The 27,734-nt window shown below is 39.2% G+C and overlaps 1 protein-coding gene across 1 annotated transcript; it reads left to right on the forward strand.

The window, feature by feature from the left end:
- Window positions 1-27,520, forward strand: AMN1 (antagonist of mitotic exit network 1 homolog). The gene is given in 8 exon segments (XM_069807604.1): window positions 1-56; window positions 58-174; window positions 7,017-7,149; window positions 10,821-10,965; window positions 13,179-13,396; window positions 17,061-17,117; window positions 23,070-23,181; window positions 23,813-27,520. Coding segments are annotated over 8 exon segments (897 nt in total). The 5' UTR covers window positions 1-15; the 3' UTR covers window positions 23,887-27,520.
- The last annotated feature ends 214 nt before the right edge of the window (window positions 27,521-27,734 follow it).

Genomic DNA, 27,734 nt, shown 5'->3' on the forward strand with positions numbered 1-27,734 from the left:
ACTACATCTCCCGTCATGCCCGGCTGCCGGAGGCGGCCGCCGCCATTTTGGCACCGTACTCCGGAGCAGTTGGGTCGGGGCGGCGCCGCGTTCCGCCCTCCCCGCCGCCGCCATGAGCCGCCTGAGCGGCGGTTGGGACCGTGCCGGCGAGGAAGTCCAGCTCCTCCTGGACCTGTGAGTGCCGCCCCGACACCCTCCCCCCGTGCCCGGCGGCCCCCTTTCCCTCCGGGAAGTCCGGTGGGTTCAGGGGCGGCCGGGCGGGTCAGACAGCTGGCCTTACAGCGGGGCCGCGGCCTCGAGTAAACGCAGCGCCAGCGAGGCAACCCTCGGGACCCTCCTATGGGGGACCCCGGAGGAAGGGTTTGGCCAGGGGGACAGGGCAGGGGACAGGGTTTGGCAGGGCTTTGGTGGGGATGGTAGAGTGGGTGACAGCGTTTGGTAGTGGTGGCAGGGTAGGTGACAGGGTTTGGCAGAGGTGACGGTTTGGGAGGAGTTACAGGACAGGTGGCAGGGTTTGGGGGGCTGATGGGGTTTGGCAGGTAGATAGCAGGATGATCCCTGACAGGTCTGGATGTGGAGGGATGGTTGATGATCCCTGGCCCCAGTGAATCCACTGAATGGTGTTTTGCTTTGAGTTTTTCGTTATATCACATTCCTCTGTGCTTAGGAGGGAGTTAGAGACAGCATAGGGATAAAATACTTGATTGGACAGATGAAAATAGCTAGCAAACAATACAGTTAGTCTTAGACTTTTATTCTTCTTTTAAAGCACTGAAGATAAGATTATAGTTGCCATGGTGTAGCCAATAAGCTTTAGTGTTTCCTATAAAGTGCAATAACAGTGAAAACATTTATAATTTAAATGATCATTTAAACTGCATATCAGTAATAGACTCTGAGAATATCAACCAGCTTTTTGAAAAGAATGCGATTAATCTTAATAAGCTCTTCTTTCAAGCTAAATTTAAAATTCTGTGGCAAGAGACAGTTAAATGTAACTAGAAGATTTGGCATAGCTCACGTTGATTTCCATGTATCTGCATTGGTTTTGGAATATTTTCTGCAAATTTTAGCTAAGTAATCGGTCTAGATTTGCAGGTCCCTATTCAAGCATGGCTGCATTAGCCACTTAGTGTCTTCAAGAGAAAAAAATTAATCTTACGTTCGTATTAATTTTTTAGATACAACTGATTTTAAGTACTACAGTATACAGTGACAATCTGCCTCCTTCAGGATGAATAGCCAGAAAAGTTCATCTACCCAGTGGCCAAAATGTAGGTGTCACACGATAAATATCTATTTAGCACTTAATTGAAGTGTGTGCCCTTGTATGACAAAGGACTGCTTGACCATTCACATGACTCAATAGACATCCATCATAGAAGCAGGAACAGTCTCGTGGTAGGTGGACATGGGCCCCCCAAAGGCTCAGAAAGTCTGTTTGACTCACCCTAGCCAAAGGTAGGGTGCTATTTTGCACCCAGGAGGTTCTGGTTCATTTGGGATCTCAGTAGGAGAGGCGTGGGCTCTCAAGGCTAGTTAACTGGTTTATTGCATAAAGAATAGTAGTAGTGGAAAATGTGATAGCAATCTGAAGTCTCTTCTGATACTGAGGACCCTGGCAATAACATCATGAGACAAGCCCCTTCACATTGATCAGCATGCTGCACAGATCCCATTTGTGGTGAGGTTCACACTCATGGTCTTTAGAGCTTTGACGAGATTTTTTTTAGAAGTAAACAACTATTCTTCATTTCTGCAGTCAAGTAAAGGAAAGTTACATGTAGATATGCTGTTTAATCTCAAGACAAGACAAAGAATGTGGGTGGTGTAAGCTACTTTTATGTATACTGAGTCGGATCCATGTATGGGCTTCTCGGTTACAGTCAGTCAGCCAAGTTCATCCAGCAGTCGCTGAGGTACAGTGAAAACCCTGCATTCCTACACATCTCTAGGGGAACAAGTTAAAGGCAATCCTGGTGTGTGCTCAGGTTATGTAATGGTCACTCATGCTGACATACAGGTCTCTGCAAGCAAGGCCTGTGGTTAAACTCTGCCCAGATTCTGCTTTAAATCACTGTCTTCTCATTGCAGTGTCTTCTGCAGTGACCTGCTACAGGTGCTCTTATTACACTGTGCTAGCTTTAGTGTTGTTTTTTTAATGTGTTTCCACACTGGAAATCTTCCTTCTGTCCTTGCTTAAATCTGTGCTATGCTTCAGATTATAGAGCCTTAATATTTTGACCTCCCTAGAGTTTTTAATTCGTATGAGTTTAATTTGCTGTGATTTGGTGGCATTCTGGTGCCAGACAAGGTTCTGTTGCAAAAAGGTTGTCTGCAGAGACTCCAGAGTTGTGGCTTTATGCTAAAGCTAATTTGGCTTAACTCTAGGCTGTTGCCGCCCCCTGCCCTCAGCTACTTGCTTTGGCAGTATTATTTCTGTGACCTCACAGTTTAGTCAAGGGAATTTTCATTCAGATCAGATGCCACGCTGCAGCTGTGAATTTCAGAACCTGCATGATGCAGGTGCAGTAAAAAGTGGTTGGGGAGACAAGGGGGGCATGGAACTAGCCTTTTCAGCCTCTGTTTGGACTTTACATTTGGTTAGAGTGGTATATAATGACAGCTGGACTGCTAATAGAAATTAATTACAAGGGTTCTGTCTTGCTAATAACTTTTCTCATTTTGCAGTACCCATACTTTTTTTGTTGTGCATGATTAACCTGTTAAAATTATATTTAAGACGCATATTACACTGCCTGCTTATGTTCTCGTGATTAACCTTAGATCTTAGACCTAGTAATTTCTCTTTACATGTACTGTAGCACTTGATACCATAAACAATTTCTACTTTTGATTGGTTATTAATCTTTTTACACTACTTTATTAGTACTGGTGCAATGATTTTCTAGATAATATAACGATATAATTATACCAGTATGACTAATACTTGAAACTAATAATTATACATCTTTTAAACAAATGTGTGTAATTTTAGTGTATTGTTTCTTGTCTTATGCCAATCAGGTGGTGGCCATCTATTTATGCCAGACTGTACTTTAAGCTTCTTACCTATGCTAACCCTTAGGCTTATTGTTTAACTGGTAGATCTTACAGCGGAAACTAAAACCTGAAACAAATCTATTAGTGTGTGGACTAGTCCTTTTGATAAGGAAATTATTTTTAAGATCTCCAGACCTAACAAAAAGTGCACTTATTAAGGTGTTTGGACTGCTTGATGGTATCTGCTGCTTGTCTGCTGCTTGTTGGCCTTTGCCCCCTGCCCCAAAAGAGAAATTAGTACTCCAGAGGTCACATGCACAAGAGCATCATATTGGAAATATTTAGAAACGTTCTTTTTTTTTTTTTTTTGGTCAAGTTATGTCTTATATTAGCTTCTGTTTCCTGAAGTTACTGTTCCCAAGATGAGAAATGACCAGCTTACACTTTCACTCCTAGCTGATGCAGTTTTTAAGGCCAGCATACTGAGGTACGCCAAATTTGTAGTTGGTTTACATAATTATGCTTGGTTCAAAACTGACAGTGTAGGAGTTGCAGGGCCTGCCGAATAGAGTGGATGCCTGGCAGCAAAAATGCTTGCTGGAGAGGTGAAGAAGGCAACTGGGGCAGATAACAGCTTTAGCTGTCATGCTTTTAGGAGGCTGCTGTTACAAATCTCTCAGAGCCCTGGCAGGTATTTTAAGCTGACTTGTTCATGACCAGACATGAGCTCAGAACCAAGAGTGTTTCTACCATCAAACATGAGACTCTTCGAACAACACAAATAAAACATCAGATTTAAAGGTGTTTTAATTAAGACTGTCAATACATGATAAAGAAGTGTGCTGCACATGTAAGTCATCACAAGAGTATGTAGTTAGGTATTGCATAGGTTTGATTATTCCATGCGTCATTGATAGATAGCTCCTGTGTAACAGATATTAACAGGGGGGCAGCCTATTGCAGACTAATGCATTACCTAACTTCTCAGTGTCTTACAAAGGCATCATAACATTTGCAGATGGGTACATCTGCATGAAAAAAACCTGAGGACAGAAGTAGAGCAGCAGTTTCAAAACAGAGCTTCCTTTTGTGGTCTTACTATGAATATGAATTATCCATCCCTAAAGAATGCAGGAAGATGTATCTATTTTGTTATTTGCCATTAAACCAATTGTAGTATCTGTTCTTCTGGTTCCTTTCTTCTTCTGATGTGTCCTGCTTCTAACATATGTTCTGCTATTATATTTCGTGTGACATAACTTAGTATAAGCTACACCTTGATGTAAGTTAGACTATTTGTAGAGTAATTAGTCATAAAGATCTAATTTCTGTTTTATGTATTAGACATATACACATTTGTCCTGTTACAAGGCCTTAACCCTGTCATAAAGCTTAAGGTTAAAGATCATATAGGCCTTTTCCGTTCCGCACCTCCTGACACATTTGGAACAAGTGAGTATGCCATTTGACACTTTATAGACAACTCTGAACTACAAACAGCTGGTGTAACAAGTCTGATAATGTGGAGCAGGGAAAAAGCAGTTGAGGGGTTTGGAAGAAGGAATGGTCTTTTATCAGGTCATTACAGGAGTAAAGCACTACTCAGTTTTCCCTGTCCATGAAAAACAGGATTCGAGGTTTCTTTCATTAAGTTAGGCTGGGACAAAATCTGTCTGCCAGGTGAATGCATTATACTCTTTACTTACCAGTCTTAGTTATTGCTGTGTGTATCCAGATCACATAAAAGTATAGAGGCCAACTACAGTAGAGAGTTACTGTGCAATTACAGTAGCTGCTCTGAGTTTACTAGTAGGGTGAGTTAATGGAAAAATGTTGATTCTACAAAAGCAAAATGTTTTGTAGGACAGTAATATTTTCTTTCAAAATTTTGGATAGGATTTAAAAAGAAAAGTTGGCCTAGGGCATCTAATTCAGGTAGCCATGATCAACAGATAACAGAACCTCCAATTCAAAGAACTCCATCACTTATATGGACTCCTGTTAGGTTCCTAAGCAAGAGGGGGACAGTGAGGAGTTACCCTTCGTCCCCCATTTCGGTTCCCTCCATTTTAGTTTTGCTGTAGTGTAATCCTTTTTAAAGTCTTGGCATTTCCTACATGACAAAGTGTTACCTTTTCAGTTATCTCTGGATGTTGGTTAGCTTCGTTCTAGTTTATGTTCCTCGTTTACCTAGGGACTTTGGTTTTTGATAATAAAATCTCCCTTCAGAGAGTTGCAATTTCTTCCTTAAGGACCAGCAGTTGTCTTTTACCATATTAACGATTGGTGATTGCTCTGAAGGTCACTATGCTCAGGATGCTTAGAAGCTATTCATAAACTCTTCCCCAAGTTGCCTCTGGTGTTTCAGTAAGCCTGTGATTGTAATTTAAAGTTGCAGAGGTTGGACCATTAACATTTTATGTATCCTATGAGATATTAAAGTGCCTTAGGAATCTTCAAAAAAATAGGATTGCATGTTTAGTGTCCCTCTATAGTACTCAATATTGCATAGGTGAACACTCTTCTGTATATTTGATCTTGAAAAACATTATTTCAAGTGTTCCACCTGGGTACTATTCCACATATATCTGGATAATATTGATCTCTCTGTTTTATTTTGCTTAAGTGAAGTTCTTAATGTTTTCTTCCCAAAAGCTCTGTTCCATCTGGAGTCTCTTAACACATTCTGACTGAAATGATCCCTTTTTCTTACATTCACACAGAAAAAATCCTAGGATTTCAAATTCTGTCTTAAAGCATCACCCAGTATTCTGTGATTCTAGTAGGCCTATTCATATTTATTTCTGCATAGTCCTTCCTTTTCAGATGAATACTTAAGCCCTGTGTGTCTTTGAGATTTGTTTGCAATTTTTCATTCAGCAGTATCTCATGATAGAAACTTTGTGTAAGTCAAGTTTCAGTTTGTGGCCAAGGGAACGGATTGCTTAGAACGGGGAAACAATTTTGACCCTAATACAAAAGGTGCTCGGAGAGCAGGGTGTTTATGGTGTATAGACAATGCAGTATATGTTGGCATTATTGTTAGTTCAAAATCTCTAGCCCGGTGTGTATGATAATCAGGCTGTTTCCTTCAGGCTGATAAATCGTTCTTATGAATAAACATGCAGGGGGAAGGAGGCCTAAAATACTGCTATTAAAAAAGGAATGTCTATACTGAGTCAAACCAATCAAATGTTTCTGATTGTGATAGGATTTCAACCAGCTGTGTGAGAACCATCATTCTTATCCCAGGACAGCTTAATTTCTTGACCAAAGGGTAATGACTGAATTGGTGGTAGCATGGAACAGCTGGAAATGATAAGGCTTGCAGGCAGCATAGCTGGATGCAGAAAATGACATCTTATGGTTTGATTGTTCTAGTACTAATAATGTAATGCCTATTGTCCTAGTTTCAGCTGGGATAGAGTTAACTGTCTTCCTAGTAGCTGGTACAGTGCTGTGTTTTGAGTTCAGTACCTGAAGAATGTTGATAACACTGATGTTTTCAGTTGTTGCTCAGTAGTGTTTAGACTAATGTCAAGGATTTTTCAGCTTCTCATGCCCAGCCAGCGAGAAAGCTGGAGGGGCACAAGAAATTGGCCCAGGACACAGCCAGGGCACCTGACCCAAACTGGCCAACAGGGTATTCCATACCATGGGACGTCCCATCTAGTATAGGAACTGGGAAGTGGGGGCGGGGAATCGCCGCTCGGGGACTGGCTGGGTGTTGGTCGGCGGGTGGTGAGCAATTGCACTGCGCATCATTTGTACATTCCAATCCTTTCATTATTGCTGTTGTCATTTTATTAGTGTTATCATAATTAGTTTCTTCTTTTCTGTTCTATTAAACCGTTCTTATCTCAACCCACGGGCTTTGCTGCTTTTCCCGATTTTCTTCCCCATCCCACTGGGTGCAGGGGGAGTGAGTGTGTGGCTGCATGGTGCTTAGTTGCTGGCTGGGGTTAAACCACGACACCTATTTTTGACTGTACTGTAACTTTCCTGTATTTCAGATGCCTTCAGTGTTTGACAAAGAACCTTTGCAGATATGCTGCGGATATTAAGTCATTGCCGCCCAACATAAAGGATAAACTGATTACATTAATGAGTAGGCAAGGGCAAATAACTGATTCAAATATCAGTGAGGTAAGAACCCATTCAAAACTATTCTGTCTGTGATACTTAATACACAAGGATGAACTAAACTAAAACTGTTTACATGAGATAACAGATAAATTCAGGCCTGCTTACTCTGTCCATGTCTTTACAGTTTTTTTCTTAAACATCATAATGTCAATAGTCCTGTGTTAGTAGCAATAAGATTATGTTTGTAGTGACAAGTAAATTAAAAACGTTCTCTCTTCAGTGATAATTGATTTCTGTGTAATCAGCTGACATATATTATCCCTTTCAGTACAGGAAACTAGACTCTATTGCAAACCAGCCTCTGTTCCTGAATGTAGTATGGTTTCAAGAAGCTAGTGCATAATTTAGTAATGAAAAGATTTCAGGAACTTGTTAGATTTCTGTTATCATCTATTAGTATTATGCACATGATCTCCATATAATTTATTTAAATCTTGATTCTTTGAAATACAATGATGCTAGGGCTAGAAATTGATAGGTGAAATTCTCTCATGCCTTTTGCTCACTGATGTGTGTCAGTGTTTCAAAATGAAACCAGTTAATGACTTTTCTTCAGCTCTAAATTCAGGGGCACATCTATTTTGGTATCTATCTACTGTTACCTTGTTTAGCCTCAAAGGGACGCATGAGAATTGAGGAAAGCTAAAGGTTGGCCTTGGTGAAACAGAAAATGAATGACTCCCTGTTCATTCCTGCTTTGATGTGTAACTTGGAAGAGGCAAATGGTATCAGTTTCTCAGAGTCAGAATAGTGAAGCCAAGACTAGAGGCAGAATCAGAAGTACTGTGGAAAACTTATAAACAAAAAAATTTAGTATGCACTACTTTTTGTTTGTACAAAATAAGTCTTTGAGTAAAATTCAGAGTCTTATTAATTTATCTTATTTTGGAAAATTTGAGTTGACAAAATTTGGTTAGGCTATCTTTTCAGTAAGTAATCCTTTCTAAGTATCCTAAGAGATGTATGTAATTAAAACCATATGACTGTGTGTGTACAAATGCAGAAAGCCTATTAGGATATCTTTAGTCTGGAAACAAACTAGAGGGTTTAAGTTCCAATCTTTTCTTCTGTCTCTTTGTAAAATCTCATCTGTCTTTGTCTTCATTCAGCAGTTGATCAGTGCCTTCTCTTGGAGCCTGTTTTCCATCTGACACTGGGATATTCTGTTCTGGTTCTTTTTCTAATGTGTTTTTCCTTTCCTTTTCCTGCATTTTCCTGCAATTCTATCCTTAGCTGTCATTGCTTTTCTTGGGCATGTTATACCTTAGCTTTCTTTGTTAACAGTTTCCAGGTCTATCTCACTTGCATTTTTAAAAAAATGCTAGCCATGTCTTGGATTCTGAATTCATACTGTTTCTCCATACCATTTCGCTCCTCAGTTTTCCTGTTCTGTCATCTTGCAGATATTCTTGTTGCTCAGCATAGTAAAAATGGCATATGTTATTTAGCTCTTCTTACTCTTCCTTGCTCACATCATGTATAACCAAAGTATTCTACATGTGACACATTTGCAACGTCCCACTTAGTCTTCCATATGGATAAGGAATGTTTTTTCTTTGCCATTGCTTCTGTCCTGCCTTTTTCTTTCATAGTCTCCACAGTATTGCTGTACTGCTGACACTATAGGCTAGACCTATTCTCCTGGAATTTTCCAGGCTATGCTATCTCATTTGCTTTTATGCATGTCCTTTCTTTGGTGGTGTTTAAGCATTTTGCTTAAAGTTAAATTTCTTCCATTTGAAATTCTGTTAACCTGCACTTACACATAAGCTTCTATTTAATCTCTTACCTCCCTGTTCTTGCCCAGATTTGTGTTACCATGTTTGGTTTTTTTTCCCTTACTCTGCTTTTTTCTTGGAGCAGCCTTCCATGACATGCATGCTAAGCTCCTTACTCCAATTCACTTTTACCATAAAGATCTATAAAACCAATCAGCATGTGTCTGCAGGATATAAGTCTATACTTTAATGTCCTGTACTCTGCATCCAAACAATCTTTACTCTATCTAAAATTCCATCTTCTTTGAGACAGATTAGATTTTAGTATACGCATTCAGTGACTATGAATCTGTGAATAACAGTAGAAAGCAAACCTCTAAGTAATACCTGAGTGTGTGAAGAATCATGAGCTAGGGAAGCTTAATACTCCAGGTACTTTATATAGGCGGTATTCTGATAGTATTGTTGCTTCTCATTTAGACTTCCTTGCATCTAATGGTTCTTTTTCTCATAAGATTTCCCATGTGGCTTCAAAACCAGCAGTTTGCTCACTTTTGTTGTGTCATAGGCAATTTGGAATTGTGAAAGAAAGCCAACAGTCAAGGAAAATAACCTGAAAAAATGTTGATGGTGACTTTGGCTTTAAGCACGTCATCTCTGGGTTTGCCTGGTTTACTTCCTTAGATAGGAATTCAGAAATATGAGTGAAATAAGAGCTGAATGTTATCTTGTGAAAACTACTTACGAGTGTATTGTAGGATGTGTTGGTGGTTTTGTGGCATAAAGAGACATATTTGAGGATTTTAACATTTGGGGAGAAAAAGCTGTCAAAGTTGTCTGAGGTCTGCCATTCATTTTGCAGAAGGGTTGCAGTTACAATCTACTAGAAGTTTTTACTTTTTTTTAAAAGGCTTATTTGACTTTCTCAGTAAAGATTTTAGCATTTTATATATTTACAAACCAGAAAAACAATATTCCTGGTAATATCTTTATTGTACCTGTTAGAATGGTGAATGTGAGAAAGCAGTAGGCCTTTAACAAGCCTGTCAGCTATGCTACTATCTTTGCTTGTGTATGGAGATTTACCGTATGCTTTTATCTTTGTGAGTTAAAGAAGGGAATGACAAGCTGGAGGAAGTAGCATAAGGTAATGTGAAAACCTGATCTAATGCTTGCCTATTGGTCTGAAGGACAGCTCAGCAAAGGTATAGATTGTTTGCACAAGAGGGGACTATAGACAGTATTTATTAAAAAGTAGTGAGAATCCTTGAAAATTTAATTAGAGGTAAGATATATGGTTATTGTTATTAAAATCTGAGGCCTTCCATTGCTTTGGGTCTAAATTTCATAAATGTCCTCTTGGGAAGATTTCACAAAAACTGTAACCTATGGTCTTGTGGGAATGAAAGACCCTATTTAATGAGGATTTGGTAGCTCCTCGTGGTATGATAATGAGATTGCTTGTTTATGTGAAAAAGGGTGTGTGTAGGTGAGAAGAATACTCTGGGGCAAAACATCTTTCAAATATTACCCTTAGCTGTTGAGTGGATTTAAGTTTTGATCACAGTATTTTTTTACACCTTGGATTTCTGCCATCAAAGTTGTGCTAGTTGGAGGGTATTATCCTTGGTAAACATATCCCTGCTGGCAGAAGCACTAGTGCTAGCAACTGTGCCATCAAAATAGTACTTTCACTGTTTAAATAGTATTGTTGATGTGCTCCTACTCTAGATGTGATCACAGAAACTGAACGTTCATGCTGTAGGAGATGAACTGTTGTGGCAAATACACCATATTTTCTTTAGAGTTTTTAGTTCCTAGGACTGGTAACCCCATCCTCTAGTGAATATTTTTAGAAGTTCTATGTGATGTCTAACATTACAAGTATTTTAGATAAAAATATGCATGTTCTATGACATAGAGTTTGACTGAAATGGTAGGTTTTCATTACAGGTATTGCACCCTGCTGTAGAGTCTCTAGACCTTCGAGACTGTGATATTTCAGATAATGCATTATTGCAGCTTTATAACTGCAAGCAACTGAAAAAAATCAACTTAAATTCTTGCAAAGAAAACAGATTGGGAATCACTTCAGAAGGTATGTTATCTGTGCACAGATAACTGGGATCTTATTTCTGGTTTCTTTTTCTTGTTAGATTGGAGTAAATTGCAAAAAATATATAGGGTAAATATTGCTTAAAAAAAATCCCCAATGCCACACCAATACTAATTAAAAGTCACTTCAGTGGTGTAAATTATAGGCCTAGAGCACTGATTATCCTATGAAAGGAGCTATCAGGTTACTCTCTTGCTAGGTTTCTGGTAAAACTATGCTACATTTGACTGTATTTTCCACTTCACCTTAATTATTCCTTCCTCAAAACTTGTTCTAGAGCCTTACCAGTACCACTGGGGCTGAAGTTTCAGGCTTGTGATTTCCTAAATTACTTTTTTCCCCTTTTTTAGTTAAATGGATTTGTTATCAAGTAAGCTTATAGCATCTTCTCTGACTTAAAAGACTTGACTTGCTTTAGGACTTTAAGATTTCAGGTGTTACTTGTAACCTCCAATTTCAAGTTGTATCAGGACCTATTAGCTTAAAAGAATTAAGCTTGCTGAGTTTTATTTCCTACAAGCTTTGTTTTGTCTTTTAATTATACTTACTCCTTTGCTTCATCATTAACTCATCCTTACTGAAAATGGAGGCAAAATATTAATTTAGTATTGAGCTAATGTATACTGTACTTTAGATAAGTCTTGGTTTGTATTTTCTTACCACTGCATAGTGATACACTTATCTTTTTACTTAAGTAATCGGTTAAACTTTTAAAAATTCATTTTATTTATTTTCAGTGTCACCTCATTGTTATACTTTTTGACCCCTAAGATACAGTTTGCAATAGTCTTCCCACCATGTCTTCATCTGTCCACTGATTTCTAATACGGTTCTTAAGGTACCGGCTAAGCCTAGAGCTCTTTAGGTATACTTTTCATCTCTTTGGATAGAGATCCCAGATTACTTTGCAATTAAACTGGGAAGTCTAGTTCTTTATTGGCAAGTTCCTAGTCCATCCAACTTTACTACTTATAAACTGAGCCCTTTTTAAACTGAGAATAGGTTATGAAGCCATTAGTTTAAGCTGGAACAGTTCTTTATCACTCATCTCAATTACATACAGAAAAAAGGACCCCAAACCACCCCATTTTAAAGAAGTGTTACCTTTTACTAATTCAGTAACAAGTGGGGAGGGTTGATTAGTTTGTTTGGGGGGGCGTTTGTGTGGTTTTGTTGGGTTTTGGGTTGTTTTTTTTTTTTTTTTTTTTAAGAAACCTGCTGGCTACCACATCGAGAAATACCTGAGCCCTGTCATTACTAGGAAACATTTGCTCTGTAGGTTGTATGTGGAACATATAGTGTCCTTCAATACAATATCCAGTAGTACTTACTTCTCTGTCAAATTCAACTACCCCTACTGTCTCTTCTATCATTCTTTGCAATGATTCTGACCCAAGCAAGTACTATTTTATCCATGTTTCTTTGAAGTTCTTACATAGTAACATATCTTAATGACATTCAACTTTTTATTTCTATCTGTAAGTGATGTAATTTTCTGTACCACTGTAATCATAATGTTTCTATCATCCTTGAAATAAATTCCTTTCACAAATTGCATCTGTAGTTCATGTACTTTTATTGTCTACCTCCTGACACTTCTGTGCAAATATTTTGGTTATTACTGTCAGGGCTCTGAGGGCACCAACAGACCATAATGCCCATGACTGGTCTCACCTGCCATGCCCACCTACACCAGCTGTCCATGGACCTTCAGTCCCGGCCTGAGCTGTGTCATAGGTGTACCTGGTTCCTGTCCTGCTTCTGAACTACTGTTTTGATTTCTTAAATTGACCTCAGACATGACCTCTTACCTTGCTTTTTGCCTGATACTCACTGAACCATCAGTGGGAACTGGCATTATCATCAGTCTGCTTTCAAGCCATTGGCTTTTTTTCATGCACTCACTGAGGTGATACCTCATGTATGTAATATCCCTTTGGTATCCCTCTGCAGTACAGAAGGGAATTCAGCATTTAGAAATTTTCATCAATTCTAGCATTGTTCATTGTCATTTTCTTTTTCTCATCCTTGAATTAAAAGAAACCAACCACAAAATTATTTCCTTGTACAGTCCTGCTGCCAGGCATGAGATGAAAGTTGGAACAGTCAATGACCAGGGGACAGCAAATTGGATTCAGCATGGTGGTTATGTTAAAAAATGAATAATTCTTTAAATTGCTCTGTTTCTTTGACAGGTGTCATAGCACTGGCCTTGTCCTGTCCTTACTTGTGTGAAGCGTCTTTTAAAAGGTGCTGCGATATAACTGACAGTGGAGTTCTTGCTCTTGCGCTCAACTGCCAGTTCCTACAAATAGTGAACTTGGGCAGCTGTTCAGGCATCATGGATGCATCTCTGCAGGCACTAGGAGAAAACTGCAAATTTCTTCACAGTGTGGACTTTTCATCTACGCGGGTAACTATGGTGGCAATTGGCCAATTGACTTTTGTTTGTTTATTTTTTTAAGATTGTCATGATAAAATTCAAAGGGGATCTTTTTAGCTCTACTCTTTACAAGATTTAGGACCACAGTTCCCTTCCAGTTTCCTCTTCTCAAGGAAAAGGAAAGATACATTTTGCATCTTGGTAACCAGAAAAATATACATTTTGGTATTACAGCATGTATTGTGGACCAAAGATAAACTTTTATTAGAATATACCTAATATTGGAGATTTTTTTTCAGTATCTTTATTTAGTGCAATAATTATCTTCAAGTTGTAAAGTAGTCCAAAATATTTCATTTAAAAAAAGTAGAGTCTTGGACAGATTATTGTCTGCTTTCAGTTAGGACAAACTGACCTGAGTAATAATAATATAGGATGTCAAACAATATAAGTCCCTATTAGAAGTGAACACTTCATAATTAGTTCTAGTTCAAGAGTGATTGTGCCTTCTGAATGGCTTGTCAGAGTTATGTTATGCAGTCAACGCAGAAAGAATGACATTTACAATGTCAGGAAGGGCAGGTAAGAGGATTTAACAACAGTTAGTATTTAGCATGAGAAGGGGGAAGACAGCTGCAACAGCAATACTGTAACATACTTCATAATTACAGTAAGATAATGAAGTGAGGGAAAGGATTTTTTGCAGTAAGTGTAGTGTTCAGTTGACTGTGATGGTGAGTGATTATGTTGAATGCGAGTCAAGCACAGAGCATTCGTAATGAAGTGCCAGATCTGGAAAACACGTAGCAGGTTCTTATTTTAGATTGTATTCTTCTTTCAGTTTTCCCAGAAGTAGGGCATCAAAAGTATTTTAATCTTTTTTTTGGTAATTTTCATAATTATCATTTAACTCTATTTCTTCAAACTTATTTCATTACTTTTTTATTCCTTTGCATCTCTCTTCTTTTATAGGAAATAGCTAAGTTTCCCTGTATATGTTTTAAATGAGATTAAAGCTTCTTGAGTAACTAAACATTTCCACATTTTTTTTTCCTTTCTGATAATCATATGGTGACAATAGACTAGAATTCTGAATTTCATTTGACTAAAAATACATGGAAACATATACTAGGTATAAATTAAATAAGTTTAGGATGAAGCAGAGAAACTACGGATGGCTCACACCTGTAGAGATTGCGAGGCCTAACCATACTGTGTTTGAGTGCCAGAATGCATAGTAAAAATATCAAGTGGAACTGGCAAAGCTGTATGAAAGAGTAAAACAGTGAGAACGTTGGGCATAAATGAACAGGCAAAGAAGGGCACAGTTCACTTGCAGGAACAGGGAAGCAGATGTGAGCTAGACTACAAAGGGGCCAAATGCCTCAAGGTGATGGAGCCATTTTAAAAATAGGCTCATCTGGTGACTGCAGAGATGAAATACAATAAGTAGAAGGTATAGAAGTGGTACTAAATAACAAGAAATGGGGTGGGTGAGGCAAGGGAAGGATTGAACTAAGAAGAAGCTGTAGCTCTGTCTCTCCTGTACACACACAGAGAGTGAGTGGAAGCTTGGCCTGAAGAACTCTGCTACAGTGGCCCAAGACCCCATAAGAAATATATGTTTACTTATCACTACACCTATAGTACCATTCTGAGGAGGTAGGTTTTATACATAAATCCTGTACTTACTACTCTCCTTCTAGTGGGCTCTAAATCCCGCAGTATTAACAGGTAGAAACACAGTCTCAAGAATCCAAATCCTTGCACTAATTAAATAGTACATTTCCTCTTTAATGTTCATTGACTTGGTGTATGGCAAATAATTGTGGGAAGAACCTTGCCTGAAAAGGCTGTGCAGACTGCAGCAGTTTTCTATGTAGGGTGTGGGACAGTTTAGTTCTCTGCAAAATGTTTTGGCAAAAGCAGGAGTTTTGCAGGTTAGCAGTTTTATCTGCGCAGACGCTTCTCATGTAGAACGGAGCTGGGTTGCTAATGTATGTAACTGCTGGTACTGGGCTATGTAAGCCTTTGCTAGAGATGCATACGGAGTTCGGTAACAACTGGTCTATACCAAGAAGCTGATGTATTTGTGGCTTGGTACTAACTGCAGGTGGTTTATCCTCAATATGAGTGTATCCCTTGATGAGGATGGGCAGATGTGGCATTACGGACAATGCACGTAGATATGCAACAGAGTAGGAGACAATACTGCAACGCTAGTAATAGTGTAACAGTGGTTGCTGTGAGCTCATACAGGGAAATCAGGGGACTGATTTCAAACAGAAAACTGGTTTCATCTCTCACACTGTCATAACCATACGCTCACAAGCATCAAGACAGTAGCTTTCAGATGGTCTCTCCCGGTGTTCATGCACCAACCAGGCAGTCTGATCCAGGTTTGTTTTGATGAGATGGAGGATAAGGGACACAGGTTATCAAATCTTCATCACTTTACTCGGGTTGGTCTTAGGTTGGTGACCATGCACTGGTTTTGAATGTGCTGTTTTATACCCTTTAGGAACTGACAGTGATTACTCTCTCCGTTCTGTCCCACCTACGGGAGTTACTAGAATTTATTCATTTACTGCCCTTTGTCTCCTGGTCTGGATGTCTTGAGGAGCTAAATGTGCTGTTGTCTTGATGACCTGCTAAGCTAGGTACTGACAATACCTGCCATTCTTACAGGTCTTTATGCGCATCCATGCTGGGACGTTCCTGTCTGTTCTCTGTTTGCACTGATCTGACCTTTTCTATTACAGCTCTGTACGGTAGACTTGCAATAGAGGGCCAGAAGGCAGTAAGACAATTTGTGCAATGGGAATAATCAAATCTTTTAACAGAAATGAAGCTTGTGCCCTCTGGATTCTAGCTGTCAAATTTGGCTGAGCCTTACTGTGTATATGTGATGACTACTATTCCTGCCATCTAATATAAACTCTATGAAAAAAACCTGTGTGACGGATCTGATAACCAATCCAGCTTTTGAAGTGGGGAGGAAGTTTAATCAATTTTCTTCCTGGAAGCAAATGAATAAATTGGCCTTTCTTGCCTTTCTAAGGAAAGAAATGTCTTTTGTCTCTCTCCTCTCTCTTGCAGGTAATCATTGCTTCGTGGCTGGCTGTAGCCAATCACTTTGAGAAACCTTTTAGTGTGAGCGTATGACTGCTGTAAGACTGCTTGTTTGAGGGATTTTTGTCTTATGTAACTGGTTTGCTTCAGGATAAGTAAAAGTAAGACAGCAGATAAAAGATGGCTATGATTACTTTTTTTTTTCCCAACCCAAGAAACTTCAGGAACATCTCCAGCAATCCTGAAAACAGAAGAAAAATTGGTCTAGGTATAGCAGAAATGCTTTAAACCTAATAAATTAAAAGTGCCATGTTCTGACCGTAGTAGTGTACCCACTGTTAAGTGAGACAAGGAAGCTGCAGAAATAGCAGTTACACAGTTGGAAACATCTGGGTAGAAAGCCAGGCTGCATCACATGGCAGTAAAATGCAGCAGTGTTTAATAGACTGAAAAAACCATACTTGGATAATTTTCTCTCCAAGCTTAGCTGGGAAGAAAGTACTGTAATGTTAAGTGTATTCAGTGACTGCAGGGAGTGAATAAATGAATGTAATTTTTTTCCCCCCAAATAGCTGTGTTGAGCTTTAATCCATTGTTAGTAACAACGTGTTTTTTTCTCTAGGTAACAGATGATGGCGTTGTAGCACTAGTGAGTGGAACATGTTCAAAGAATTTAAAGGTAACTTACTTAACCTAATAACAAAGAAATGAACAAAAGCAAGTACCTGCATTTTTAAATTATTATCAGTATTACTTCTGAGGGATGGTTTTTATTGACTGACTTTTGCCTTTGTTTGTATACACACTTGCCCAGATTTTGATTGTGAATTGAATATTTTCTGTCTCTCTGTAGCAGTGCCCCAGACCAGCTTTTTGAGACTCTCAGTGTTTTCAAAATGTGTTTTCTTCTGTTGAATGTAGTATGATTATTTTAACTCATGTTGTTTTAGAGCGCTGTATAATAAATGCAAATGAATGCTTAACTTTTTCCCTTGATTTCTTTGGAGTTATTGATTCTGTTGAACACTGAGGCAGAATTTGTAATGTGGATAATTTCATGGATTTAAGAAATCAGTTAGCACCTCTGCATAGGTAAATCTCTACCTCATGAAAACAACTGTGAAAATGAAGTTGTCTTTGCATAAAGATTCTCTAGGCACTTAGACAGTGATAAAAAGATGGAGAAGAGGCACCCCATACCTCTTACCATAAATTATCTACTTTTCTATATATTACATTTCTTATCTGTGTGGGGTTTTTTGCTTTTGTAAAGGCTGGTTCTGAATCCAGGCTATTCATCTGGAAACTAAGATGGGAAACAAATTTATAGTGTTTAATAAAAAAAACAACCCTAAACAAAATACCAATTCTGGGTCAACTGACAGTATTATGTCACAACACGGGCTGGACAGACCAGGGAGTCGTGTTGAGTTTGGAATTCCCTCATTCCCCAAATTAAGGCGAAATGACACCAAATGATCAGTTAAACGTTTTATTCATGGCAGAAGCAAACTGCACTTGGGAGGCATAACAGTAGGTGCCATGGTTCCTCACAACAGGAATTGGCATGGAACTACCTCTGTAAACCGTGTAACCCGCGGTAACCGTGTGCATCAATCCAGGGAAGACGGCGATCCCTCCCGTTGGGTCAGGAGGTTCAGAGCGGAGCCCCTTGCTTTCTGGACTCCTCAGAAAGGAGCCCAGGGGTGGCTGGATCCACTCCTAGTCCCAGAGTTGGTCAGTGGTTTATGTCTAAAGGGATGAGGTGTAGGGATTGTGGAAAAAGAAAGAGAGAAGAAGACAGGGAGAGAAAAAGGAAGAGAGAAAGATGTCACCGGTCCTGGGTCCAGCGTTGGTCCAGTCAGCCGAGGGGTCCCATTCGTATGGGCACGGGCGCGTGGGGCTTCTCCTTTTATCATCTCCTTGCCCCTCCTTTGGACAGGCACTCAAACTCATTGGGCTAATTAGGTGTAACCTTCAGGAAATGGGTTGGTGAGCTTGGGGGCCCTTTGGGGAGTAAATTCCCCTTCCCTGCAGACATGACCATTGTTTGATCTTTGTATGAGAACAGTTTATCAGAACAGGTTGCTGCCCACCCTGCGGCACGCCCTCCCCTTATGTCTGTGCTGATGGGTGCTCAGCGGCTGCTTTTCACCTGTGGTTCCTTGGTGTGCACGGTTCCTTGTTATGCAGAGTTCGTCTTTAAGCAGAACTTGCCCCACCACAATGTTTGAGACATTAACTCTTTCAGTCTCTCACATATTAATAACCTGCAAAAAATAGAACTGTTATTGTTTTATTTGGAGGGCAAACAGTTAGATTTGGTTTTGTTTTTTTCCAGCTGATCTTGTCTATTTTGGACAATCTTTTTAGTCTTGTTAAGTCTTGCGGTACAAGATGAAATTATTATTTTTCAGACCATAGCAATGAGAGATTTTTTTATATATACTAGCATTGACTTGAAAACGTCTTTGTCTTTTAGCTGGTTACACTATAGCTGTAGCAAAACACTGATTCCAGATTTTCTAAACAACCCCGAGACTATGCAGGTAGTCTTCAAAAGACACCTCTCATACCCAGCCTACAAATGTAAATCAGCGTGTATCACTGTGATTTGGATTAGGTCATTCAGACTAGGTCACTCTCAAAAAGTCTTCAGTACATGTCTTAAAACACAAATATTATAACAAGTTTTTTCATAGGTTTATTGTAATAAGTTTTGGGTTTGCTATTGAGTAGAGCGGGGTTCTGTAAAGTTTCTAGAGGTTTCCTGGTGGGATTTGAACTATTTTCCAGCAATATTGCTATAATTATTCTGTCAGTATTATCTTCCCTCTTCTGTATTATTACTATTAACAGTTTGTAGAGAATTATATTCTTGTGCGTAAGCCCTTTTTCTTGAAGCCATATAAACGCAGTGCCATTTATTTTTAATAAAAATTTCCAGCTACAGAATGTGGCCTTTGGTGTTTCCTGATCACGTTGCTGTAGTTATATTTCTTTGAAAATGCACAGGTCTTCTTTTGTGTGTGCTGCCCTTGGATGCCTGTGGAAGCTGTACCGGGTCAGGAAGAACAAGTTAGGTAGCTTACATAAGACCTGCTTCATCTATAAATCTTCAAGAAAGTAATGTTGAGGTGGTGGGTTTTGATTTCAGAAGAACTAGTGAGAAATTTCAGTCATGCCAGACTGAATAGTACTATGGATTTTGCTTGTTTATTTTCCTATGCTCAGTACTTGTTTCTGTTGCCGAAAAACTCGGAATAAAGAACTTATCAACACCAATTTAGTGTAGATAAGCAGACACTTCTTTATTGACAGCTGGGTGCGTGGGTGAGTCCTCTCATGAACCACGCACACCTGAACACCAAAATCATACACCTTATATTAAACTTATTCATACATATTCATTAGATTTCTGAGAAATGTTATGCATATTCATTAGATTTCTGGGAAGTTATTAGCATATGTAAATGTCCTTTACGCAGGTGCAGTGAAGGTCTCTGGTGGTCTTCAGGAGTCCTCTGGTGGTCTTCCATAGCCTTCCTCACTTTGTCCGACAGTTGACCTCTCTTATGTGATTCTGCGCAGTACGATTTTCGCCATCATGTATTAGATTTACATAAAAGTACATTCAATGTTAATTCTTGAATTTAACATTTCTAGTGATTGGCCCTCAGTCACACCACCTTACCAATATTCTTATAACTACAACATACATTGGTTAATCTTACTTAATTCCACTAACTGGAATCTTGATCAAAGTGGGGTTTCTAAGCAACAGAACTAAGGTCCATAACGATCTCTCTTAGTTTCTCAAGACAAAACACTACAAACTAACAAATCGGTCCAAGTTTCTATGGTTAACTAATTTTAGACAATACTCATTTTCTTATGACTGTATACAGCACATTTTGTATGTTCCTAATTTTCGATGACTACATTTCGAGCTTCAAACCCCTATATTCTACAATCTTTACCTTTTGATCAAACCCAGCTTATATAAAATTTTAACTTATCAGAATATTTGTAACATTTCCACTTTCTTAAAAGCCATGTATTTAAGTGCTTTTGCATTTGTTTTTTGGGGGGGGGGAGGGGGGGGCATGGTCTGTGCAGTTTTAGTAAGGCAAAATTTAATGTTTTTCTGTGGAACGACAATTTTAAAAACAAAAGTTGTGTTCTGTGACTATAAACCGCTAGAATGGGTTAAGTCTTTTAGTTTACAGCAGTAAGGAAAAGAAATTTAGTAGAGAATATGGAATTATTTGCTACAATCTCTTCTTCAGTGTAACTTTTCCTTGTCTGTGTCACAATCCTCATACTTCTGTTTCGTGTCATCAAAGTGTAAGTTTATAGACAGTGATGTAATGTCAGGTACACGGTGAAAACAGTAGGGTCTTTAAAATTCTCAAACTGTAACTAGCAGGCAGATTTATAAATCTTTTTACTTCATTTAGAGGCATTCAGATTCCACATTTCACTTAGTAAAATGGACTAAAAACTATCAATATATCAGCTTTTGTATATCTTGCTTTTGTGAATACAGTTCTTGTTTTCTGTGTCATCATTCTGTACAAAGTTGGATTTATTACAAAAGGTCCCTTTCATTTCTGTGCTCTTTCAAGATCCTTGGAGTTCATCATTTGGAAGGACACTCTTTCACAATAAACCAATGGGAGTTTTTTATTTTTATCCCAAGATCCCTGAAGAATATTTTCCCAAATCCTGTTTTCATTAGATTTGATAGTCTCTTTTCTGCATTTCTTCTTGTATGTTATATTTATTAATATGTAAGGCAGTTCAGAGGAAAAAAAAAGTTGGTAATAATCTGTTAATTTATTCTGCATTTATTCTTTCTCTAGCACATTGTTATGACGTGCAGAAACAGACTCCACAATCACTGAGATTGTAAAGTAGGTATGTTTATCCAGTGCTGGGCAGCACAGGGACTGCAGCTCAGTCCCGCCAAAGTCGTGTGCACCTGACGGCGGCAACTCACTTCAAATTTAAACAGTCAAGTGTTGCATATACATAAGATTTCCCAATATGCCTGTACATATGCATGACCTATCCCCGCTTCATATTAAAATTAGTTCCAAGAAGTCATTTCCCTAAGTTTCTCCCAACTGCGCCTGCGCAGTGCCTCCTTGTGGTGGTCGTCGGGGGTCGTGAAGATGAAGGCTGTATGTCTTCCTCACGGTGAACTCCTAACCTTCTGTCCCTGCGCAGACTCGGTCGCTTCTTGGCATTTATCTAAATCACAAGGCCGGTCCTGGCTAGTTCTTGGGGTTGGCTTCTGCTTCTTATCAGGAACTATCTCTTGCTTCAGTTAGTTTCAACAATGTAAACATTAAACATCATTTCTCATCCCCTTGGGCTATGTCTACTTCTATTGAAATTCCTTTAACTTCATTGCAAGCTAGATAATTATTAAACAGTTCCAATATACATCCATATCTACTATATCTACTAAGATTCCTTTAACTCCCCTTCTCTCAGAGGATTTTCAAACGTGGGTTTCTCTAGGTTTGCTTTATTAACAGCTCAAGAGTTGGGCCACCACCACAGTGAATGGCAGGCTTCCAAAAATTTCTCAGTCTTATGTACCTTTTTACCACGCATTATTCCAGTCCAAAGTCTTTGTAATTTTCCAGTCGATCTCAGTTCCCATGTCATTATCATTCATATCTTATCTCATCAATTCTCGTGTCCCGGTTCCTCTCTGAAGTTAGTGGTCGTAGGCAGAAGGTCTTTGGTCACCACAGTCACTTATCTTCTTACACATCAAAGATCACCTTTGAATTTCTGAAAATCACTCAGGCTATTCTATTAATTTATCTTGCTCTAAGGTTAATCACTTATTCCCATGTCTTAGGTCTAAGATGTGTGACCCTTCTTCTGTTGATTCAGCTTGACTGGGTTTTAAGCCAGCCATGGTGGGGGCTACACATAGGACAAATAAGCAGCTTATGCATATTGTTTTATAAGCACCTGCATTCTGTTAATCACATCTAAAGCAATCTCTAATCATTAGTTATATGTCTATTATGAATAGTCTTAGAAACAATGACGCTTAAGGCCTAGTTCCCTTTACAACAGGTACTAGTTTTACAACTGCACAGAAATGAAGGAGAGAGCAGGTTTTAGTCTAATCTTGGAAGAAGTTCTTAGATTTCTTTTAGGAACTATGTAGACATATAGATAGATGTTAGGAAATACAGCAGAGACTCATGAATCCTGCCTGTTTTGGGAAACTGCAGAATTCAGTTTGGGTTCTTTTATCCTGGACAACAAATTACTAGGAGAATGTGTGTTATAGGAAAACTGATGGGATTCAAACACTGTAGAATCTCCCTGAAAAGTTTTCTCAGTTGTCTTGAGTGATATATGTGTTTTGGGAAAACTTGGGTTTATGTTTTTAGTTTCAACTTTTCATAGAAAAGCTGTCTTATTTTTCCTGAGGATATTTTCATGGTCTGTACAGGACCACATATGGGGTCAATGCACAGAGGAGTAGTAGGTCATAATTTCTTCTGGGTGGGGATCTCTGAAAATGGTTGGGCAAAGGAAAGCTTTCCAAAACTATGGGTGGTCTGACAGGCTTTTGTTACTACTATTTTCATAACAGGAGATCCACATGGAACGCTGTGTGAATCTGACTGATGTTGCTGTGGAAGCAGTCCTTACTTGTTGTCCAAAGATACACATTTTTCTGTTCCATGGATGCCCATTGGTAACAGGTAGGTCAAATCATGCAGGGAGTGAGAGTAATTACTTCCTTACAGTATCTTCTTGCTCTCTGAAAAAGCACACTATACTTTGTAAATAATCCCAAACATATAGTAACTTACTAGATAAAACAATAATAAGACACTGAGATTTTCAAAGCAAGGCGAGAGTTTTGCTTTGAAACATGGCAACCTTCAGAGATGGATTTTTTTTTTTCTTTCCCATTTTCCTCCCCTCAACATGCTGATGAAGACCCAGAGTTGATGATAAGACTTGAGAAAAATACGTTGGCATCTTAAACCCCTACTCTTTTCCAAAAGTACAGAACAGCGTCCATTCAAGAAACAGTGGAATGGAGTAGGACTGGTCAGCCTGAAAAAAAAACAAACTTAAGAGAGTAAGATCTATCTTGGGTTTTTAAGTTCAGTTGGTTGGTTGGCGATGCTTTACAGTTATGTGATTGGAGAAAGAACCAAGTGGGTTTGAATTACTACAGGTATATCTGAAGTGTGATGTTGTAATAGCAAGATAAACATAAAAATGCAGGTACATAATTGAACTATTTTCCTGTTTACCTAATTTCTAAACACCACCTATATATATTCTGAATGAATAACAAGAAATTCCTTGGTTCTTTTGCAGATCGTTCCCGAGATGTTTTAGAGCAGCTAGTCATATCGAACAAAATCAAGCAAGTAACATGGACTGTTTACTGATTATCTATTGTGTACATATGAGTGTAAAGTTTACAGATGGAAGACCTCTTTCAGAAAACAAGCACCTTGGAGAAATAGCTGGTGACTTGTACCACCAGATTGCTTCCCTACTTGTTCCCACCACAGGTCTCCATTGTCATTCCAGTCCTTGCCTGTGAGTCTGGGCTTCCCCATTGTCTCTACTTAGAGCCCTGCCTGTCTTTGCATTGCTGATCATACCTCATTAAGAGGAAAGTTAAACTATAATTAATGTTACACTGTCGTCGCTCAGCCTCCTTGAAATATCAGATCTGGTTACTACTTAGCATCTTTTAGCATCTTAGCTACATATACAAACCCAATTTAAGTAAGTCTGTGTTATGAGTTTGTAGTCTGAGGGGGTAGTTGCAACTAAAAGTACCAAGCCCAAACATAGTATTAACGCTTACGCAGAAGTGTCTGTAAGTTGGGACTTTAATCTGACAAAAGTCAACAGAACTGGTGAATGGAGGTGACGTTAACAGCAATGCAAATGTATTTTAAGTAGTAACAAGCAATTTCCTTTCACCATGTACTTTTGCTAGGTCTGGAAGAAAAACCACAGATACCTTTCTTTTGATGTTACTGATGCTGCACGTTTCTGTTTTTATTTGCCATCAAGTACTTCCTGGATTTTTACACATCTGGAAGTACAGTCTGTGAACATGTAAACATAAAATTGCTTTGAAATTGTTGTAACTTAACAAATTTCAGAGTGGTAGCTATGACCAATTAAAAGAATCTTGTATATGGGCAAATACTTACTTGCTTTGGCTTTTGCCAATGTTTCATGCCATTTCCTGCATGAAAATCCTTTTAGGGAACAAAACATTGGTCCTCATAAGCATGGCTTTGAGTCAAATAGGACCAAATTTAGTGTCTGAGTACATGAATCTCAGGGTGGTAGAGTTCAGCAGAGTATGTGTTCTGCTGTATGTGGAAAAGAAAAAAAATGTAGAAGTGTAGAACGAGTTTATTATGTGATGGAGCAGTGGTCTCATCACAATTATAAGTCATGTTCATTGGTTTTCTTGAAACAGCATAACCTCTAGTAAGACTTCTATGATTTCTACATTAAACTTTAAAAAACACTAGCAATTTTAACATTATACAGGGCAGGTAGCACACTATGTTGATGCCCTGCATCTGGAAGTAGCAGGGTTTAGCTAGGGTGGTCTTACGTGGATCTGATGACACTTAGAATCCAATGAGTTTAGGCAACCATAAGGAATGTTTACTTTATAATTTAACACTTGTCATAGCCACACTCATTTTAAGTGTTGCAGAAACAAACCAGTCTTCTAATCTATTTAAAGTTCAGGTCAAATTGCATGGAAGATAATAATCTATGTTGCATCCAGTAATATTAAAGGATATTATGATGTCTGACAATAATCTCTGTTCTTCTGTTGATTATATGGTTTGTGGAAGAGCAAGTCCATTTATAAAACTTGCTCAAGTGTAACTGAAGGCATAATTTTCAAACTCCAGTGCCTAAATCCCTAACTCTTGTTGCGTGCAGTACCATGGCTCAGCCCAGTGATGAATGTGTTCCTGTGACATCTATAGGTATAGCTGCACCAGCACAAACTATTCCTGCCAACAGAAGTTGGTTTTGCTACATTAGCAACTAGCATCTGAAGGCTGTAATTGCAGCAAATACATGGACCAGATAGAGGCCTAAGAACCTAATCTACCATGGTTTATTCCCTTTTTTGGCTAAAGAGTAGTTTATTTTTTCACCCTGTGGAATCCCTGGTATCAATCAGACCCATCGTTCCTTTGAACACTTGGACATGAGTTGGCAATAAATTTGTTTTGCACTGTTTTTCATATTGATCCATCTAGCTGAGTAGGCAGCAGCAATGACATGCTCAGTAATCGTGCCAAGTAAGTAAAGCATAAGGATCAGGCTGCCAGCCCTGGTTTCAGGAAGGGTGCCACAAAAAGAGTAAGTAGAATTGTAAGCTAACTCAAGTGGGAGGGGGCCTCAGGAGGTTTCTAGTCTAACTTCCTGCCCAAAGCAAGGCCAGCTCCAAGCACAGACCAGCTTAGTCAGGGCTTTATCCAGCCAAGTCTTGAAAAACTGAAGATGACAGAGCTTTTACAACCTTTTGAGGCAACTTGTTCCACTGCTTGACAGTATTAATGGTGGAAAATTTTTTCCTTTTATCCTGTTTGACCTTACTTTGTTGCAGCTTACACCCTTTCTTGCTGGAAGAGCCTGGTTGTCAGCCTGACAACCTCCTCATAGGTGTGGGCAGGCTGCTCATAGGTCCTTTGAAGCCTTCTGTTTTCCAAGCTGAACAAGCCCAGTTCCTTCAGTCTGTTACTGTAAGATATGTAGCTGTAACATAGCACAGTGATGGTCACCAGACTCTCATCTCAAGTGCTACATCCAGAAAGAAAATTGTAAATGAAGATAATGTAAAGCAGCTAAAGGTGGAAGACCACCAACATCTGTAACAGCAAAAGACACTTAAAAAAAATTCCATCTGTGGGACTGTGCTACTGCTAACTTCACTGGCAAAGTTGTCCTTTTTCTCCTTCCTGATGTAACCTTGGATTTGTCATGTTGAAGGCAAATGCAGCTTATACCATGTTCTTAAATGTGCATGTAGATGTACCATCTTCTCCCATAGCCTCTTCTAAACGTGTAACTTAGTGGTATATTCTCACCTTGTGCTTAAAAATCTGTACAACGCTGCAGTGAATTAACACTGTATTTTTAGGTTTGAAAGTTTAATGTAAGTCACGTTAAATCCTTCACTATCTTGAGTCTGCTCTCTTATGTGTTTATTACTAGCATAACTCTACTGGAGTATTTTTTGATTCAGGTTAAATCAGTCATTTGTGAGAGACTGAACAAGTTAATGTCTCAAACACCGTGGTGGGGCAAGTTCTGCATAACGACGAACTCTGGCTAACAATGAACCCTGCATGAACCGCAGGTGAGAAGCTGATGGAGGGTGTGCTGGAGGGTGCACAGTTCCCTGCTCTGATATGCTGAGCGGGACAGCTCACCAGATACGGCCAAAGGTCAAAGAAGGCTTATGCCTGCAGGGTGGAGAAGTTACTCCCCAAACAACTCCAAGCCCACCGACCCATTTCTTGAAGGTTCTGAAGGTACAAACCGCGCATGGCACCTAATTAGGCTAATGAGTTCAAGTGCCTGCCCGAAGGAGGGGCAAGAAGACTATGTGCACACCCTCCGGAACTGGACCTCTAGACTGGCTGGACCAATGCTGGACACAGGACTGGTGACATCTTTATCTTCTTTTCCTCTTTTCTCTCTTTCTCCTTTTTTCACAATCCCTGCACCTCATCCCTTTAGAGATAAGACCATTGACCAAGTCTGGGACTAGGAGTGGATCCAGCTGCGCCTGGGGCTCCTCTCTGAGAAGGAGTCTAAAAAGCAAGGGGCTCCGCTTTGAACCTCGTGACTCAACAGGAGGGATCGCTGCCTTCCCTGCATTGGTATGTATATGGTTACCACGGGTTACATGGTTCATTGATGTAGTTTCATGCCAATTCCTGTTCTGAGAAAACATGTCACCTGCTATTACGCCTTCCAAGTTCAGGCTCCTTCTGCCATAAATAAAATGTTTAACTGATAGTTTGGTGTTGTTTCACCTTAATTTAGCCTGAGGGAATTCCAAACTCACCATGACCCCTCCCCGGTCTGTCCAGCCCCGGTTGTGACATCATTTTCAACAAATGTTTACAAGCACTGGGTGAAGTGGGAGAAGAATGTAATGCGTGCAATTACCACTTCATATTCTGCATCGTTTGGATATTGTTGCTGTCGTAAATTGTTGGGTGAGCACTGC

The sequence above is a fragment of the Haliaeetus albicilla genome, chromosome 19 (genome assembly GCF_947461875.1).
Source record: "Haliaeetus albicilla chromosome 19, bHalAlb1.1, whole genome shotgun sequence".
NCBI lineage: Eukaryota > Metazoa > Chordata > Aves > Accipitriformes > Accipitridae > Haliaeetus > Haliaeetus albicilla.